The sequence below is a fragment of the Lissotriton helveticus genome, chromosome 6 (genome assembly GCF_964261635.1).
Source record: "Lissotriton helveticus chromosome 6, aLisHel1.1, whole genome shotgun sequence".
In the NCBI taxonomy this organism is placed as follows: Eukaryota; Metazoa; Chordata; class Amphibia; order Caudata; family Salamandridae; genus Lissotriton; species Lissotriton helveticus.
Window position 1 is genome coordinate 2,037,278,515 of NC_136067.1, and position 19,718 is coordinate 2,037,298,232.

Consider the following 19,718-nt stretch of genomic DNA (forward strand, 5'->3'; position numbering starts at 1 on the left):
TGTGGTACGTGAAATGCAATGATAAATTCGTAACCGTACGAACTGTATACCTTTACGAACTGTACTTCAATGTAATTGGTATTGTGTGACCTGAAGAAAAGCTCAATAAAATGTTTTTAAAAAAAATTATGTATTGAATTCCCAAGGGGTAAGAGAAAACTTTTTTTTAAAGAATACCCCTACAGCCTGATCAGTATCACATTTAATCTTGTCAATTTGATCAGGGGATGGATGCCGACGCGTTTCGAATCCCGCTATATAAATCACAGGACTCTCATCAGGGCAGGATAAGTCGTATCCGTGGGAAACTTTTGTGTAGCCAAGGTTGCGCTTGCCTTTAGAATGTCGTCAATGCCGTGGGTGTCACGCTTTATAGTATTGAGCCAGCAGCATATTGCGTAGCCGACGTGTTTTTCGAATGGACTCTGAGTGCTGGTTTGTTTAAAGTTGCATTTTCGTCAGTAGACGGGAGAGAGGCGGAAATGGATGCCGCTATTTGTCAGTTTCCTCGCGGTCGTGTGACCTTTTAACTTTCTGACTTCCGGCGTGATCAATTTTATTTCACTCACGGGATTGTTTGGTCGGAATGTATCCAAAAAGAGCATTATCGTTCTATATTGATCGTGCAAAAGGATTCTGGGTAGACGGTCAACTCTTTGCCTCTTTTCAGGGGCAAAGAAAGGGAAGGCAATTCAGAAGAGCACCATCTCTCGATGGATCATCCTCTGTATTAAGATCTGCTACGTAGTGGCCAAGCCTCCTGAGAAATTACGCGCTCACTCTACCAGACCTACATCTGTGACCACTGTGCTAGCTAAAGGAGTCCCAGTCCTCGACATTATGTGGGCATAGTTGCAAATGTTTTCTTCGGCAGTCGGGTCAGGCGACATTTTGCCGGTTTGATCATCCAGGGCTTCTTAGTTTAAAACAGTCCATTTATGGGGAAGTGGTTACTTGAGTATCTATTCTAGGGTAAGGAATCTGCTGCTAGAAGTCTATCAGATGACCAAGTTACTTATCTTCGGTAGCGCTTTATGTGTTAGAGACTCAATCTAGCCGCATATTCCTTACCAATCTTCCATATTGTGTGAACTGTCTTCTCACATAAAGAGATCCTTTAGGGCCTCACTTTTCGCACACTAGTCCTTTCTTCTCAGCTTATCGCTGTGCTTCTGGTGCTTAAAAACAGTCCAGAAGTGAGGTCAGCACACTGGAGTGATGACTATATTATCACTTCCACACGGACAACGCCAGTGACACCAAATGATGCCCCTTAGCGGCGTGCAAGAAGTATTCCTAAAATGAATTCATATCCAGTGTGATGTCTACGAATTTTCTATAGGTAAGGAACCTGCGGCTAGATAGTCTGTACCAGATAAAACGTTACCGAAGGTAAGTAACTTGTTCATCCAGCACAAACACCTCTCTTCCTCACAGACCAAGTTTTGTCCCTCATTCAGTTGCTGGTGCCTGACTAAGGGCTTGTGCTCTTCTTGTATTGCTTTATATTGGCCTTTATATAACTATTAACTTCCCTGGTGCTCTTTTGATGTCGGAGGGAATGTTGTTCCAGATCCTAGGGGCATTGTTCCAGGTCATAGAGGCGTAGGCTAAGAAGTCTTGTTTCCTTATTCTCTCCTTCTTGCAAAGGAGCCATTCGATTTTCCCTTCAACAGTGTAGCATGAGTCTTGACTGTATGAAAAAAGGTCTTGTCCTGTAGATTAGCCGAATATAAAGCCCACAGTAAAAGTAAGTACGTTGAGATAGAGTCTCAAATGAGAGTAGGTGCCCGGCATAGAATTCTCATGGTGGAAAAGGCAATGGTGGTCACTTGCTTAGCGTGTAGTTGGACTCAGAGACTGGTCATGCTAGAAGTGTTTGGTGGTGTTTTGTTTCCTGAGGTCAAATGATGGAGGTCATATTTTATACATGCTCTCTGGGGGATGATGTCCTCTTTGAGCACTAGAGCTGTCAGTGGTTTCTTAGCATACATATGCTAATTGCTTGTGGCCTTTGTCCTGCCCAGTCTGGTGACCTTTCCAGTTTTAGGATGCTGTGGCTGTCACTTTCATAGTTCTAACATGTGAGCTTGAATTATTAGATGAGGTGAGCTTGAATTATTAGATGAGCCCTGGGAATGGGGACACCTATACATTAAGCCTCGACTCCTCCCGCTCCATGATCCGCCAGAAAACGCCGTCGCCTCCACCAGTTTCAACTGCCTGCGCAACCTCCGCAAAACCTACAAATGGACCCCCCTCGATTGCATAAGGACCTTCACCCACGCGCTCATAACCAGCAGACTGGACTATGGAAACGCCCTATACGCCAGAATCAACAGAACTCTTCTGCACAGACCACCCAGAACGCCGTGGCGATACTCGTCCTCTGGGCACCGCGTCACAAACACATGACCCAACACCTACGAGACCTCCACTGGCTCACTGTCGAGAAGAGGGTCACCTTCAAACTCCTCACCCACGCCTACAAATCCCTCAACAACATCATACCCAAATACCTCAACGAGAGAGTATCTTTCCACGCACCCAAGAGGAACCTCTGCTCTGCCGACCTCGCCCTGACAGAGGTCCCCCACATCCGCAGAAGCAGAACAGGCGGGAGATCCTTCTCCTACATCGCAGCCAAGACCTGGAACGAGCTCCCTGTGAGCATTAAACGCTCCTGACCCTGCACACGTTCAGGCAGGACCTCAAGACCTGGCTCTTCGACTGATCCGGATCTGCTCCCCCCCCCCCCCCCCCCCCCCCCCCGCCCCAGCACCTTGAGACTCACTGGTGAGTAGCACAATTTATAAACCACTGATTGATTGATTGATTGAAGCCTTGAGGGACACCTGCTCAGTAACGGAATGATGATGGAGAAGGAGAAAATGTGACGATTTGCACTTCAATTAGGGATAGTATCTTTTATTGCTGTATTACTTTGCCTTTGAAGTAGGAGTTGATGGTTGAGGTGTCAAAGGCTGATAATTAGTAAAGGAGGAAGGGCAGTGACTTTGTTCGCATCTATGGTGTTCTTGAGGTCGTTTTAAATTGTAGTTGATGTAGATTAATTGCATATTTCCAGACATGAACTAGTCTGTTTAAAAGAGAGGAGGCTGTTGGTTTCTAAGAAATCTGTTTTTAAAGTGAAGTTTTTTCAGTGAGCTTTGGATGGAACAAAGGTCTTCCACAGGGCTTGGAAAAGCTGCACGATTTTGTTTTGTATGTGTTTTTTAGGCCTTTTGATTTCCTTTAAATGAAGTCAACAATTCTGTGAGTATAAGGGAGGTGCTCCTCATTTTATTATACTGTCCATCAGGGCAGCTTAGTTGGGCTGACAGTATGCCACGCAGATTAAGTTCCTAGTCAGATGAAAGTGGGTACTGATGCCCTAATTTATACTGTGAGAATACTGGTAGTTCAGGCGGTGGCAAGGTGAACCTAGTTAATCGTTTCATGCCTTGTTACGTCTACCCTTGTGATGAGAATGCCTACTGCTACTCCTCATTCCTGATTTGTCCAGTCCCCCATACCAGGCTTTCTTTGCCTATACATATGTGGGGCTTAAGTAGGTAGTGTATATTGCATGTGGGCGTTCTGCAAGGCATGGGGTGACTAATGGTATCAGTTTGGAACATTGTGTGTCTTCTAAACTAGACTGATGTCTCTTTCCAGAATTTTGTTTTTCATCCTTCTGGGGATGTGACCAACAGAATCACTCCCAACTCTTCTCCCCTGATGCCCTCCCTTAATTAAACTGGTGTTACCTGTGGGAGACCTCAATGTTTTCAGAGTAGGTTTCCCACTACCCGACTGAACCCTCCCTTCTTTTCCTGTGTCACTGTTGCCTGGAAGTGGTGACTCTGCTGGTTTTTGTTGATCTCCACACCTTGACTTTTTACAGGTCTGGCCTTTGACTGTTTTTCTAGAAGCTTGTGGAAACAGAACACAAAGGGAAGATGCACATCTCGCCAATTAGAGAAAAACAAACTTGGAAAAGGCAACACTTTGATTTACTCAGGCTTCCCAACCTATCCTCCCAAAGTGGTATAACGACTGAAACTTTGCGCCTAATAAGATGTACCTTCTTTGGACTTCCAGGGAATTTGTTTTGCCAAAACAAGAGCCTCTATTGGCTTTCTTATGTAAACAGTAGACAAACCTGGACTCGTCACAAGAACATTTGCTGTGAATAGGCGAGAAGCCAATCTGCCCTGCAGATAGTGATGTCCTGCATGAGTACTAGAGAATCTGCATGAAGGACGCCTCACTGAACCAATAGCCATGACAATTAGGATGACCTCCTCCATGCATCCAAGTCATTACAAACACTGTTTCCAGTCCTGGACTTTTGTGTGATATGTAATGCATTCTGAGGGCTGTAGTCTTGTTTTGCTTCTATTGAATTAATTCAACTTGTACACCTGAAGTCAGTGATTTGTTTGTGAGACCTTCAGAATTGAAGGCAGTGTTTATAATGACCTGGAGTGAGGTGGTCACCCTACACGAGACCCATGCTATCCAGCTGGCCACAGGAAATACAAAAACAGCACAAGTTCTTGTGAAGACTCTGCTTCTCCTCTTGTCTCACTGAGGGAGAATATGAGCCTGATGTTTAGGCTTTTTCCTCAGCAACAACAAAGCAGGGAAAGGAGCTGGACGGTGTGACAATAAGTGTTCTGGAAAGAGAGGGGGAGCTCCATTTGGAGAAAGAGGCTGGGAAGTGCTGTGTGGCATAAGAGCCGTGTTTCCTGAGGTCTCCAACTGCTGCTGAGCTCCTGTTTTTGGGTCTGTTTCATTTGTTGACTGCAGTGATGAAAAAGCTGTTAACTTCTTTCCGCTTTACTGTGTGTGCAGTGCAGCTTAATTAAATCCCTCTTTGAGGTATCCTCATTACCAAGGAGTAGCTGTTACAGTGAACATACATAAGAGCCCACTTGTGTTTTCCATATGTCATGTTTTTGTAATGTGTTCCCTTAAATGAAAGATTGAACGATTCCGTTATGACAGTGTAATGAGGCATACTATTACCAGAATATGTGCTATAAAAATACCAAGGACATACAGTTTTCTTTTGTACAAAGTATTGTCTGATTAAAGTAAACCTCAAGCTCATAATACATAATTGTAATGTGATCTCTGCTGTAAAAACTGATTTATGTTTTTTTGTGAGGTTGTGATAAACATGCAACATATATGATCCTGCCAAACTAATGACGTGGTTAAATGTCTATTTACAATGATTACTGGTTTAATTACAGTTTTAGTGCTAGTATTTTTTTATTTAATACTGTTCTTATTTGTTTTACAAAGGAACCACCAAAGCTGTATGCACCAGTCCCAGCTGAGAAGAGAAAGCCTATTCGAGTGCTTTCTCTATTTGATGGCATTGCAACAGGTGAGTTTGTAGAAGCAAGCAGGTTTTTCTTGCTCTCTGTGGACTAATTTAGAGTACTTTTGCTTAGCAGAAGGTGCACTCTTTCAAATCAGAAACTTTAAAAGGTACACAAAGCAAATGGGCTTAGAAGTATTTTCACAAACTAAAGTTAGTCATTCATAAAAGTCCTTACAACATCATGTACTGCAGCCCCGTACAGTAAGCTTGAACTAGGCATAGAACTAGCCTGCAAAGATACAGGAATACATGGTTAATCATTTACATTACTACCTACACACTATCATACCACTGCGTCAACACTAAGTCAGTCTATATATCTTACCATGACATTGACCTTACTTAAATGCGCAGTGCCTTCATGACGTCCATATTATAATTTGTTATTGTTTTTCTGGGGTTTTTCCCCTGCAAAAGTGGGGATGGGAAAAGTAAAAAGAATTGTGATATTGGGCGGGGACATTCCCTCCAACCTCTTTTGTAAAGGGAAAAGAAAAAACCCAAGGAAAAATGAAGAAGACTGGGAAACCTTAGCCTAGATACTTAAAATATTGGAATGTCTATTTCAAAACTAATAGTTTGATGAATCTTTACATTGTTTTTATTTTTTCTGATTGAGAATCCTAGCTGCAGATACCTCACCTTTTGAATATTCCCTGGGCGACATACTGAATCTAGAAATCTGCAGCAGTACCTCTGCACGCTGATAGGGGATGCTGTGCGGGTCTCCACTGACACTATTCTGCTTTGGAAATGACATGTGGAGCCTATATAGGTGCCACTCCTGTGCCCTCGTGTCAGTTCTTTTCTTTCCGCAACAGCAGACGCGGATCCGGCTCAGCCTCTCATTTCTTTGAGACTTTTATGTCGATCAAAAAACTGTTTTGCAGTGTGCAAGGGACATGTCACATCCTAAAACAGGTTTTAAGCCCTTTAAGAATGGTCGCATACAAATGTCTGTGACAGATCCTCACAGAATTTGCTGTAGTGCCTCGGGTTGATCCACGACTTTAAGACCTGCAGTGACTGTGTGTTGATGAACCCGAAGGCCATACCAGACCGCCCTAGAAACTCTACATCGCCAAGCGCTGGAAGACTCCACAACGGGATTGGTCCAAGGCAAAAGTATGGTCCAGTTCGAGATTGAGAAGTCGCCAAAGTCATTGCAGGGGTTGGTCTTCCTCGTGAGCCAAATCTTCAGGTGTGTTGAAGAAAAAAAACAAGAAATCAAAGCGGGCTTTGGTCCCTTCCTGACACTCTCACTCTTGAGAAGGGACGGGGACTGCACCATGCATCTGAATCTCACTCCCAAAGCCATTTGACTATGAAGCTGATCCCTCTGAACGCCACCCGGACCCTGTGAGCAACTGGGCCGCCTCCTTCTCCAATCTCGACTCCACCTTTGGCGTCAGGGTCTACTCTGGTTCCCAGCCCATGAACGCCAATGTCATCTCCTGAAACAAGGCCCTAATTGCCCTCTGTTTGACTACAAGTCTGTGCCTGTTCGGCCTCAGCCAAAATCATTCCCGCCATTTAGGCTCTATTTCATCCGCTTGAGCTGCCGCCCCAACGACAACAGCACACCTTACATTCCCTGTTTGGCGCTGATTCAGATAACAATTACAATATAGGTGGTAAGATTGGCCAACCTCATCGTGTGGAAAATTGGTATGATCACTTGCAGGAGGCCAGTGGCCTTGATAGCTCCCCTGAATCCAGACTCCTCTCACCCCCTAGCTTTGCCAATGAGAAGAGTTCTTCCTACCCCCTGTTTATGTGTAGGGCAGATTAAGTCCTTGACCTCTAGCTCCCCACTTTGGAGGTCAAGACCAATGTACTTGTGGAGGCTCTTAAGCTGGGGAAGACATATACTGATGCCCTCATCATTTACCGAGGCTCTTACTAAGACCATGATGTGGGTTTGGCGCTAACCTTGCCCTGGCCTCCTAGTCAACAGCCAAATTGTATGATGCCACCGAAATGACTGGTCAATCCAGCATTTTTATCCCTGCACCTCTCACTTGAAAGCTTGGTGGTGCAGGCATCTGTAAGCAAAACTAATCCCAACACTTTTCCGACTACTCCCCGCGATAGGGAATCTAATTGGGTAAGGACGTTCAGGAAGAGAGACGTGTCATCTACCAGCCTGACGCTCACTTCAGTGAATGCCAGCTTCCTCCTGTGGTACTATTCTCACTCCCTTTGGGACTCAGTAGCTCAAGTTGTCTTAGATGTCCCTGATGATCTCAGACCGGTCCTTGCCTAGGCCTTTCAGGAAGTTTGTGACGTGGCCAAATTCACAATGCATTTTGATTTGAACATCACCTATTACATCAGGTGTGCCATTAGCACCACTGTTGTCATTTGCTGCCACGCTTGTCTGACACCCACCGTATTTTCAGGCAATGCCCAGTCATCTCTCATGGACATCCAGGTCAATGGGACCTGCCTGTTTGGCGACAAGGCAGAGTCTGCTGTCGAGCAGTTCAAGGAGAGTAGGGCTATGGCACATTCCCTGAACTTATCTTGCCTCAGCCTGACTGTCCCTTTTGTTGCTTGGGCAGAGGTCCCCTATACCATCCGTCAATTCAACTCCAGCATTGCATCCAGCAGTTTCACAGGCGTGGTTCCCGCCACTGCCTCCTAATTGAACTGGCCACCCAGACCACTATCCCCCCTGTAGCGCCACCTGCTAAACCCTTTTAGCATGCCCTTATTGGAGCACAGTCTCCCGATAGGAGGCAGGGTCCGATGATTGATTCTTGCTGAGTTGTTCAGCCATAACATCCGACAGGTGGGTTCTGCAAATTGTCCGGAAGGGCTTTGCCCTAATCTTCCTTTCTGCACCGCTGCACCTTCCACGGACCCACCAATGAATGAGAGAAGACAATCTTTCCATTTTGCGGCTTGAAGTGCAAGCCCTTTTGGCCACAGGGACAATCGAGAGGGGGTCCAGACTAGAAATAGGACATGGTGCTATTCCTGCTACTTTCTTGTGCCCAAGAAAGACGGAGGTCTTTGGCCTCTTTTAGACCTGCACCCTCTCAATTCCTTCCTCCAGAAGGAAACATTTTAAAGGCTCACACTTGCACAGGTATAGTGTGCTCTCGACCCTGGAGACCCGATGGTGGCGTTCAACCTGCGGGACATCTATTTCTCTCGTAGGGGATTTCCATGTATAGTCATTAGCGAGGAATAGTCCTGCCCATGTTGCCTACCCCAGAGCACTTATCCAAATATGTTCTTAAGTGATGAAATTCGCCTTTCTTCGGGAAGGCCTCGAAAAGTCACTTAAGAATGTCATAATGCAGCTTAGGAGAAGGCCACAGAGGTCAGAAGGGACCGTGCGAGTATATGCTCTCAGAATATATATTTTTTTGTAATAGCACAGACAAAGAACATTCACAATCCTTTTTGCTATGAGTAGACAGATATGAAGAACTGCCTCGCCCTGTAACCCATAGGCTTCTATTATAAGTATAGAAAAAGAAAACTGTACCTTTAAGAGCAGAGAGGCCACCAATATCCCATCATGCTCACCCAGAGGCAGTTACCTAAGGTCTTTTTTCCGGCTCCTTCTGACAGGACCCTTGGAGCATTGACCTCGACCTTTTTAGGTTTTTTCTTCAATTTAACTCTTCATACTTCATTGTTTTTTGCTTCACTTTGCGTCTTTTGTCCTTCTCTGTGGAGCAAAGTGTTTTTCTCTTAGGAAAGAGGCTTTGTTCCTATTCCATGGCTACTGCCATGGAATATCCTTACGTCGGCATGCATGGCTGCGTTTAACGTCTCTGAAATCTGACGCCCAGTTACGGCTACAAAACGTACCCTTTTCTGGCTCCACCCTCTTCGGTTCACATGCTGATGATGAGCTGTCCCGTTTAAATACAGAAATGGATACTTTAAAAGCGGTGGGACGAGAGAAAGCAAAAGAACGACGCCCCTACCACCAACGTTTCTCCGCACAGAGTGTTCAAACCCCTCAATGGCAATCAAGCAGGTGGTCGCACCAGTCCCAGTGGCCGTACCAATCTTAGTGCAAACCGCAGAGAGGTCGTAACTCCCAACAAACGAATCAAGGTGAACGACAACCCGCTGCATCAAAACCCTGAATCCTTTCATCCCCTCTTCTGTTACCCACTCCGGTAGGGGGAAGCATTGAAAATTATCTGACAGAGTGGAAAAACATTACAACAGACGCCTGGGTCTTGAATATTGTCAAACATGGCTATCGTCTCAGGTTCACTTGCATTCCTCCGAAAGCAGCCACGTTTCGCCTAAAGCACTTACAGGAAAAAGTCAACATCCTGTGCCGCAAAAAAGCGGTCAAACCTGTCCCGCCAATCCAACATGGTCCAGGTATCTACTCCCGATACTTCCTAGTGCAAAAGAAAAACAGGCCGATTCTCGACCTTCGCATCACAAACAAGTGGATCAAAAAGGAAAAATTCTGAATGTTGGCCTAGCACCAAATTTATCCTCAACTTCAAAAGGGAAGACTGGCTCTGTTCGATAGATCTACATGACGCCTATTTTCACATTCCGATCACAAAGTCCCATCGGAAGTTTCTCAGGTTTGTTGTAGGACAGAATCACTACCAATATGCGGTTCTCCCATTCGGCCTCAAGTCAGCGCCCAGGACATTCTCCAAGTGCATGGCAATCGTGGCAGCGCACCTTCGCATGCAAAAAATCTTTGTATATCCTTACCTGGACAACTGGCTGATCACAGCATCCACATTCACAGAAGCCCAAGAGCATTTCCTATGGACGTGCGATCAGCTTCATCGCTTGGTTCTACACGTCAATATGCAAAAGTCCATTGCATTTCCAGTTCAGACTCTACATTACTAAGGAGCTACCATCAACACATTACAGGAAAAGGTGTTTCCTACGGATGAACGACGGTTATCCATTCTCCTAAAACGTCACAACCTTCAGCGGATAACCCGTCCATCAGTATGCATAGTCTCCTCTCTCCTCGGCTCGATGGCCTCCTGCATTTTCCTGACTCCATATGCGTCCTCTCCAGGAATGTTTAGAAGACCAGAGGAACCATTCTCTAGGAACTGGGAGGACAAGATTACACTATCAATTCCTGCAGTGGAATCTCTCCAGTAGTGGTGCTCCCAGAAAAATATCCTGTGCGGAATGCCCTTCCATCCACTTCCGACGACACATACTTTATTCACAGATGCTTCACTGCTCAGCTGGGGAGCCCACATGGATGTACAAGTACAGGGCCTTTGGTCCTCTGGAAAACAGAAGTATCATATCAACCTTCTGGAACTTCAAGCAGTACACCTGGCTCTCAAGGCTTTTCACCCGTCATTCACGGCCAACAACCTGCTCATTCAAATGGACAATACAACCACCATGTACTACCTGAACAAGCAGGGTGAAACGAGGTCCAGACATCTGTTGCAAGAAGCCCAATCGATTTGGCATTGGCTCATTGCCAGGAATCTAACACTGGTAGGGGCTCACCTTCCATGGGAACAGAACATTCAAGCAGACGCACTCCGCTGGGTTCTCGATGACAACCACGAGTGGGTACTGAACGAAGAAGTCACGCAAAATATTTTAAGTCTGTGTGGCACACCTTCTATAGATCTGTTCGCCACAAAAGAAAACCAAAATGCTACAACTTCGCCTCCAGATTTTTCCATCCACAGTCTCTAGGGAATACCCTATGGGTCGACCAAACAAACAAATTTCTTTACGCTTTTCCTTCAATACCATTAATACCGAGAGTCCTGCAGAAACTGGCGTCCACAACAGCCCAGATTATACTCATCTATCTGAAAGAAACAGGTTAGTATTAGATTCCTTACCTTAGAATATCCCCAGGCGTCAGTCTGGATCCGGAAACTTTTGCGTAGCAGTACCCCTGCGCATCGGTAGGCGTCGTCTGCAGGCGTCTCCTGCGGCTCCGCGTCCGTCGTCGGCGTCGTGCGCCGTGATGACGTTGCTGGAGTATATAGACGCCGCCTCTGCGCGCTGACGTCAGTTCTTCTTTTTTCCGCGCCAGTTAGCGCAGATCCGAAGAGCAGTACTCCGGTCTTTGACCAAAGTTTTTGAATCTTATCTTTACTCTTAAGGTGCCGGTAGGATGCCCGGTTTTAAGAATTGTGACGGGTGTGACCGCACGATGTCGGTCACGGACCATCACCGACTCTGCCTCCGGTGCCTGGGCCCGGACCACGACGTGGACGCCTGCGTCGATTGCCGGGCCTTGACGAATAAAGCTAGACGGGAGCGGTCCCGCAAGCTGCTCGAGCTCCGGGTGTCGGCCCCGCGTCGAGAGCGGTCCCGGTCCGGACGGAGGTCTAGGGAGCGATCGAGGGAGCGGTCGCGGAGCCGTCACGAGCGCTCCGAGAGTCGTCACCATTCCTCTGGTTCCTCAGGTAGGAAGCACAAGAAGTCGGGGCGTCGTCATCGTACCCCCGACTCCCCCCGACGCTCGCGCGATGCGGCCGGGGGTTCGGGTGGCCCCACCCCCGCGGCTCCACGTGAATCGCCGGCGCGGCCGGCTCCATACCCTACGGTCCCTGGGCAAGGCGCGACGCCCGAGGAGATTGAGGCGTTCCTCATGGCCATGAGGGCACTGTCTCCTCCGACGGGGCCTACGGCGCCTGCGGGCCCGGTGGTCCCGTCCGGGGGCCCTAGCGGTTCGGGTGCTCCTGCCTCGACGCCGTCGGGTGCTCCGGCGCCGCAGGGGCCTTCAGGGTCGACGCCGGCTGGTCCACTGGCCTCTCCGGCGCCGATTCCATCGGGGCAACCCACGGTGCCGCCCCCATTCCCTCTCCGACGCCCGACGCCGAGGGGGTCTGTTGACCCCGGGGAGCTGGTCTACATTGTTGACTCCGAATATGGTGAGGATGTAGATTACGGAGAGGAATGGGAGGGGTCTGAGGACCCTCTGACCCGCGAGTGTCAGTACGATGTGGACTGGACAGGTGACTTGGGTGACGCCAGTGGTCTGGATGACTCCCCCAACCCTGGCTTTGTCTCGCCTCCTACCGTGGCTACGGAGGAGGGGGCAGCTTATTCGGTGGTGTTGATGAGGGCTGCCAAGGCCTTACACCTTGAGCTCCCCGTCGCGGCCGTGAGGACTAACATCCTCACTGAGGTACTCAAACCGCAGTCATGCCCACAGGAGCCACTGCTGCCGTTCAATGAGGCCTTAACTGACGTTCTTTTGGGCACGTGGTCCAGGCCCGCTTCAGGTTCGCCTGTTGATAGGAACGTGGCCAGACGCCACCGTCCGTGTACGGATGACCCAAAGTTCTTGTCCACCCATCCCACCCCTGAGAGCGTGGTGATCCAGGCCTTGACTTCCCAGTCCGCATTCCCGTCGGCCCCGCCCGACCGGGAATCTAAGAGGTACGACCAGTATGGTAAGAAGGTCTTTTCGTCCCTGAGTCTGGGACTGCGGTCTTGCAACACCGCATGCCTCTTAGGCCGCTACACCCACTCTCTGTGGGATACGGTCGCGGAACTGCTGCCTGAATGCCCGCTGGAGGTACGGGCAAAGCTCGGCGAGGCTCAATCAATCAATCAATCAGGTCATTTGTAGAGCGCACTACTCACCCGTAGGGTCTCAAGGCGCTGGGTTGGGGGGGGGTGCCGTTACTGCTCGAACAGCCAGGTCTTGAGCTTCTTCCTGAAGGAGAGGTGGTCTTGGGTCAGGCGTAGGTCGGTCGGGAGTGAGTTCCAGGTCTTGGCGGCCAGGTAGGAGAAGGACCTTCCTCCTGTTGTCGCTCTTCGGATGCGGGGGACTATGATTGAAGGCCGAGACGCAGCGAGATACTCCATAAGGTGTGGTCTTGATACGACCGACTCACTGGGCAGAGCGATGTCCACGACGGTGGCGATTCGTCGCCACGCCTGGCTGAGGTCCGCCAATTTCTCGGCAGATGTCCAGAATGCATTGATGGACATGCCGTTTGATGGCAGTCGCCTGTTTGGCGACAAAGCGGACCACGCGCTGGAACGCTTCAAGGACTCCAGGGTCACGGCCAAGTCCTTGGGTCTCTCGACCCAGCGCCAGCAAACGGGTTTGTTTCGCTCCTTTCGTGGCCACGGAAGGGGCGGTCCCACACGTGCTGCCAGCCACGCGCCGCAACAGACTTCTCAACGCGGCGGCGGCCGTGGGAACCGCCGTGGTGGCGGTCGGGGACTGCGGCGAGGTCAGTCCACACCTCCCCCCGCAGCTTCCGCCTCTAAATCCTCCTAGTCCGTGCTTTCAGGCCCATGTGACGCCGGTGGGCGGCAGGGTTCGCCATCACCTCTCCCACTTGTGCACAATAACATTTGACAGGTGGGTGCTGCAGCTCGTCCGAAGGGGCTACTCCCTCCCCTTCGAGACCACTCCTCCAGCCATGCCACCGCAGAATCACCGTGTGTCGGGGGACCACTTGACACTTCTGCAGGAGGAAGTTACGGCCCTCTTGGCCAAGAGGGCCATCGAGCGCGTTCCTGGGCCAGAAGTAGGATGTGGTTGCTATTCCCACTACTTTCTGGTACCCAAGAAGGACAAAGGGGGTCTACGTCCTATCTTGGACCTAAGGGACGTCAACGGCTTCCTCCGGAAGGAGAAGTTCAAGATGTTGACATTGGCTCAGGTCTTGGCTGCTCTAGACCCGCAAGACTGGATGGTAGCGTTGGACTTGCAGGATGCGTATTTTCACATCCCCGTCCTGCCGGCCCACCGGCGTTACCTGCGGTTCACGGTAGGCCAGGAGCATTTTCAGTTAATCGTGCTCCCCTTCGGCCTTACCAGCGCCCCACGGGTGTTCACAAAGGTGATGGCGGTGGTCGCAGCCCATCTGCGCAGATCAGGGGTGTCAGTCTTCCCCTATCTAGACGACTGGTTGTTGAAGGCGGGCTCGCCCCAGACAGTCGTCCACCACCTTCAGATGACGGCAGACCTCCTGCATGGGCTTGGGTTTTCCATCAATGTGCCGAAATCACACCTGTGTCCCTCCCAAAAGCTCCTTTTCATCGGAGCGGTTCTCGACTCGGCGCAGTTTCGGGTCTATCCACCGGAACGGCGGGTCCAGGATATACAGGCTTTGATTCCCATCTTCCAGCCGTTATCCCGGGTTTCGGTCAGGTTGACGCTGCGGCTACTGGGGCTGATGGCTTCCTGCATCCTTCTGGTGCATCACGCCCGGTGGCGGATGCGGGCTCTGCAGTGGGACCTGAAGTTTCAGTGGGCCCAGCATCAGGGCAATTTGTCCGACCATGTCTTGATCTCGGAGGGCACTGCGAGACAACTGCAGTGGTGGCTTACGGACCGCGAGTGGGTCAGAGGCAGACCCCTCTCCCTTCCCCAGCCGGAGCACGTTGTTGTGACGGACGCGTCCCTCCAGGGCTGGGGAGGCCACTTGGGAGAGGCAGAGATCAGAGGCATCTGGTCTCCGGCGGAGTCCCGGCTCCATATAAACCTGTTGGAGATACGGGCGATTCGTCTAGCACTGAAGGCATTCCTCCCCTTTGTCAACGGGAGTGTAGTGCAGGTGTTCACGGACAACACCACCGCCATGTGGTACTGCAACAAACAAGGCGGGGTGGGGTCGTGGATCCTTTGCCAGGAGGCCCTGCGTCTCTGGCAATGGCTGGAACGTCAGGGCGTGACTCTGACGGTTCAACACCTGGCCGGTTCTCTGAATGCCAGGGCGGACGAACTCAGCCGTTGGTGCTCGATGGATCACGAATGGCGTCTGAACTCGGACGTGGCGCGAGGCCTCTTTCTGCGATGGGGAGAGCCTTGGTTAGTTCTATTCGCCACAGAAGAGAACGCGCAATGTCATCAGTTCTGCGCGTTGGAGTTTCCAAGACGGCACTCGCACGGCGACGCCTTTCGGCGCGAGTGGAGTTGCGGTCTGTTATACGCCTTTCCGCCTATACCACTTCTGCCCAGAGTGCTGAAGAAGATCAGGCGCGACCGGGCCCAAGTCATCCTTGTGGCTCCGGACTGGGCTCGAAGGTACTGGTATCCCGAGCTACTCAGCATGTCAGTCGGTCCCCCGATCCGCCTGCCCCTTCAGGAGGACCTTCTGTCGCAGCAGCAGGGGACGGTCCTCCACCCGAACCTGTCCAGCCTCCACCTCCATGCGTGGAGATTGAGCGGCGACAGTTGAGGCCATTCGACTTGCCTCCTGAAGTCTGTGATGTGATTCTGGCAGCCAGGCGTCCCTCCACGAAGTCGGTATACGCCTGCCGGTGGAACAGATTTGTGGCATGGTGCACAGCAAAGGCTGTGGATCCTCTTTCTGCCCCTCTTTCCGAGGTTCTCCTCTTTCTTCTCTCTCTTGCCCAGCAGGGCTCTGCTCTGGGCACTATCAATGGCTACCTTTCTGCCCTTTCGGCCTTTCTGAGGCTGCCTGATCAACCTTCTTTGTTCAAGTCCCCTATTGTAACAAGATTCTTGAAGGGCATCACACACATGTATCCATCTGTCCCGTTTGTGATGCCTCAGTGGGACTTGAACCTGGTTCTGACCTTCTTGATGTGTGCTCCCTTCGCCCCACTTCATTCCTGTCCTCTCCGTCTCCTGACTTTAAAGACGGCCTTCCTGGTTGCCATCACCTCTGCCAGGAGAGTGAGTGAGCTCCAGGCTCTTTCTGTCAAACCTCCTTTCATGTCCATTCATCCAGACAAGGTGGTTCTGAGAACTAGACCTTCTTTCCTGCCCAAGGTAGTCTCTGCTTTTCACATCGGGCAGTCCATCACCTTACCCTCCTTCTTCCCGCCTCCGCATCCTTCAAAGGATGAAGAGCGGCTCCATCGTCTGGACCCAAAACGTGCACTTTCATTTTATATGGATCGCACACGCCAGTTCCGGGTGGATGACCAACTGTTTGTTGGCTACGTGGGTGGGAAGAAGGGACGAGCGGTACATAAACGGACCATCTCTCGGTGGGTCCTTCTGTGCATCAAAGCGTGCTACTCTTTGGCTCGGAAGGAGCCTCCTGTTGGGCTGAGGGCCCATTCCACTCGGGCCACGGCGGCTACTACTGCCCTGGGCCGGGATGTCCCTTTGCAGGACATTTGCCAGGCGGCTATGTGGGCCTCGCTGCACACTTTTGCGAGGCACTACTGCCTGGACAGTCAAGTCCGGAGGGATGGCTTCTTTGGCCGTTCGGTCCTCCAGGACTTTCTGGTGTAGGATTGTATCGGTTCGCAGACCCACCACCGGGGTTGGTATTGCTGGGGTATCTATTCTAAGGTAAGGAATCTAATACTAACCTGTTTCTTTCAGATGAACAAGTTACTTACCTTCGGTAACGATATATCTGTAAGAAACAGTAGTTAGTATTAGATTCCTTACCGCCCCGCCCATCCTCCCCGTGCTGCGAACTGATACCTAGGGTTAAGGACATCCCTTTCAGGGCCCTAGTTTCAAATGGCACCAGTGTTGGTTCTCGCATGGCTCTGCGTGTTCTGGCGCGGAAAAGCTATGTACAAAGAACTGACGTCAGCGCGCGGAGGCGGCGTCTATATACTCCAGCGACGTCATCACGGCGCACGACGACGGCCGCGGAGCCGCAGGAGATGCCTGCAGACGCCTACCGACGCGCAGGGGTACTGCTACGCAAAAGTTTCCAGACCCAGACTGACGCCTGGGGATATTCTAAGGTAAGGAATCTAATACTAACTACTGTTTCTTACAGATATATCGTTACCGAAGGTAAGTAACTTGTTCACCACATCACTACCCAAAAAAGCGGAGATGTCCGCCAACAGCAACATGATGAGTTTAGGGTCTCTGAAATATCTAATCCAAAGTTAAAAACTGCATTGTGCAATAGTCCAATTATCCAAGATCTGATGGATTATAAGGGGGTACAGATGAAAAGGAGAAGAGCTGCCTCTGCAAATGGTATTTAGAACAAGAAATGGGTGTTACATGTAACCCTGTATGTCCCCAAGGGTACAACACTTAGAGGACCATAGAAAGTGTTAGAATGCACTCTACTCTTTAAAGCGTAATATTTCTAATGGTATATGGGATAGAGCATTAGTTCAAATGGTTCTCGAATAAGGACATACACAGCACCTGCCAGCAGGCAACAGTAGTTAGTAGGATGAAAGGGGAAAAGCCTCTGCTGCCCTCACAGGCTAGACCTACAGTGATAAAAGACTCCAATGTAGTCAGGCCTGGGAAGGGATGGAGAGATGCAGACTCACTTCAAGTAAATTCTTTGAATATGTCCTTCAGGTCCACTGCCCTGTTGAAAAGATGTTTTTTGTTCTGGTGAGACCTGCTCCTTAACTCTTTCCATGCTCATGACTGCTCCAGGCCGTCATGAGCCACGGGCGGCGTGTGCTCATGAGCGCGTGGAACCGTCATGCAACTGCCGCTCCGCCTACGCGGCACTAATTCCCTGCCTGTGTGGGCGAATTAGTGCGTGGGCGGGGTCATGACGGCTTCACGCCGTCATGAGCACACGCCGTCCGTGACTTAGGGAGCGCCACGCCTGCCCTCTAGCCCCGCCCACGCCGCGGCCGAATTCGCGCAGCGGCGAAGGTGATAATTCTTAAGCCCTGGGACAGCTCACATTCTCATGATGACCTGCTCACAGGCATCAGTCTGCTTGTCCCTACTCTCATAAGAGATCCCCTTCTTAGCACAAAAGGTAGTACGGCAGCCTTTTTTTCAAGGGCAGGTCACATCATGGCTTACTCCAGTGTTAAAGGTTTTTTCGTAGCCTTACTGAAAACATAAAGTTGAGAGTCTTGCTTCTGGCAAGACATCCATATGAATTTGATTTCATCATGTGTTGTAGATAACATGCTTTGTACTGTTCTGCTATCTAGTGTTAGCTTTAGTAAGTGAGAGATTACTTTTCAAAATTACTCATGATCATGTAGCCAAAATACAATGCATCAGCATACACTCTCCACCTTGGACTACTTCTGTCATCGTGTTTGGAGCAAACGTTTGGTGCTCTGCCTTGGCAACTTCATTCTAACCACAAAATTCAAGATATCTGATAGCGACATTGTAGGAAAGTAGGATCTGCTTTCATGGTTACCCCCACTTATTGCCTGTCAGTGTGTTTTGGCTGTAGTTTGCTGGGATCCTGCTAACCAGGACCCCTCCATCAGTGCTCCCCCTCCCAAAAAGGCTTTGGTAAGGACTTTTGTACCCCCACCATTGGCTACTGGTGTACCGTTATACATGCCTAGTATATGGTACTAAGGTACCCATGGCATAGGTACAACAGGAGTCGCTGATGGACTGCAGCATATATTGTGTCACCCATGGTAGTCCACTTAAACTCTGACTACAGGCCTGCCATTGCAGCCTGTGTGAGATGGGGCGTGCACCTCTCATGACAGATATACGTTTTCTTATATCTGAGGTCACAACACTTAAAACCTATGTTACCCCTATAGAAGGCCTTTCAATCCTGAGGGCAGGGTGCTTGGTTATAAGTGTGAGGGTGCCCCTGCATGAGCAGGACACCCCTATAAACACCAGAGTCGATTCTCCATGCTTTGTAAGTGCGGTCAGCCATTTTAAGACACATAGTAGACATCAGTCATTACGAGATGTCTAACTACATAATTGCTGCACCAAACCTAGTCATGTTTGGTGTCAAACATGTTGGATTCAGACCCCAACACCGATTCCGGTGTTTGAGGTATGATCCCATGTACTGGGGGGCCCTTAGGGGAGCCCCCTGTACTTCCAGTTACAGCCTTACAGGGTCTGCCAGCAAGCTAGTGCTGCTACCACCAGAGACACGTTTCCGCCCTCCTGCTGCTGAGCTCAAGCAGGGGAAGGTAGAACAATAGATATCCCTGTCACAGGGAGGTGTACCACCTCCCAGACAGGACTTAGTGTATTGGGATGGGGTGGGGGCAATTTTCAGCACCACCAGACTGCATTTAAGGGCACATTTGGTGCCCTCCTTGCAAACATCAATTTGAGCCAGTTCAGAAGCCCTTGGTTCCCGCTCTGCTACAAAACTGGACAAAAGACAGGGCCGTTTCCTCCCCTCTGTCCTGCCCTTCCTCTCGGTGAGACCCCTGAGTCATTCCAACTCTTTTCTTGGGTATTTAAGGGCTCCCCTATGGGGGGTGCTCGGATTTGTCGTGGACCTCTGAAACTTCGACCATCTGGACACTTGGACTTCATTAGATTTTATCTAGAACCAAGACTGCATCAAGGAAGACACCTCCTGGTCGTACTGTTCTGCAAGTTTTCTGTGTCTGTGCTTCGCTCAGGTTCTCCAGAAGACCTATGGGTATCAAGGACATCCAAAGAAATCTCCTGTAGTGTAAAGGAGTCATTCACCTGCAT

General features: G+C 49.9%; 1 protein-coding gene across 8 annotated transcripts in view; it reads left to right on the forward strand.

The window, feature by feature from the left end:
* DNMT3A (DNA methyltransferase 3 alpha) overlaps nucleotides 1–19,718 on the forward strand; it is a 2,120,215-nt gene that overhangs the window by 1,619,159 nt on the left and 481,338 nt on the right. For all 8 annotated transcript variants that reach the window (XM_078650037.1, XM_078650035.1, XM_078650036.1 and 5 more), the window contains one exon: nucleotides 5,317–5,401. In XM_078650037.1, coding sequence (XP_078506163.1) covers nucleotides 5,317–5,401 — 85 coding nt within the window. The remainder of the gene's footprint in view (nucleotides 1–5,316; nucleotides 5,402–19,718) is intronic.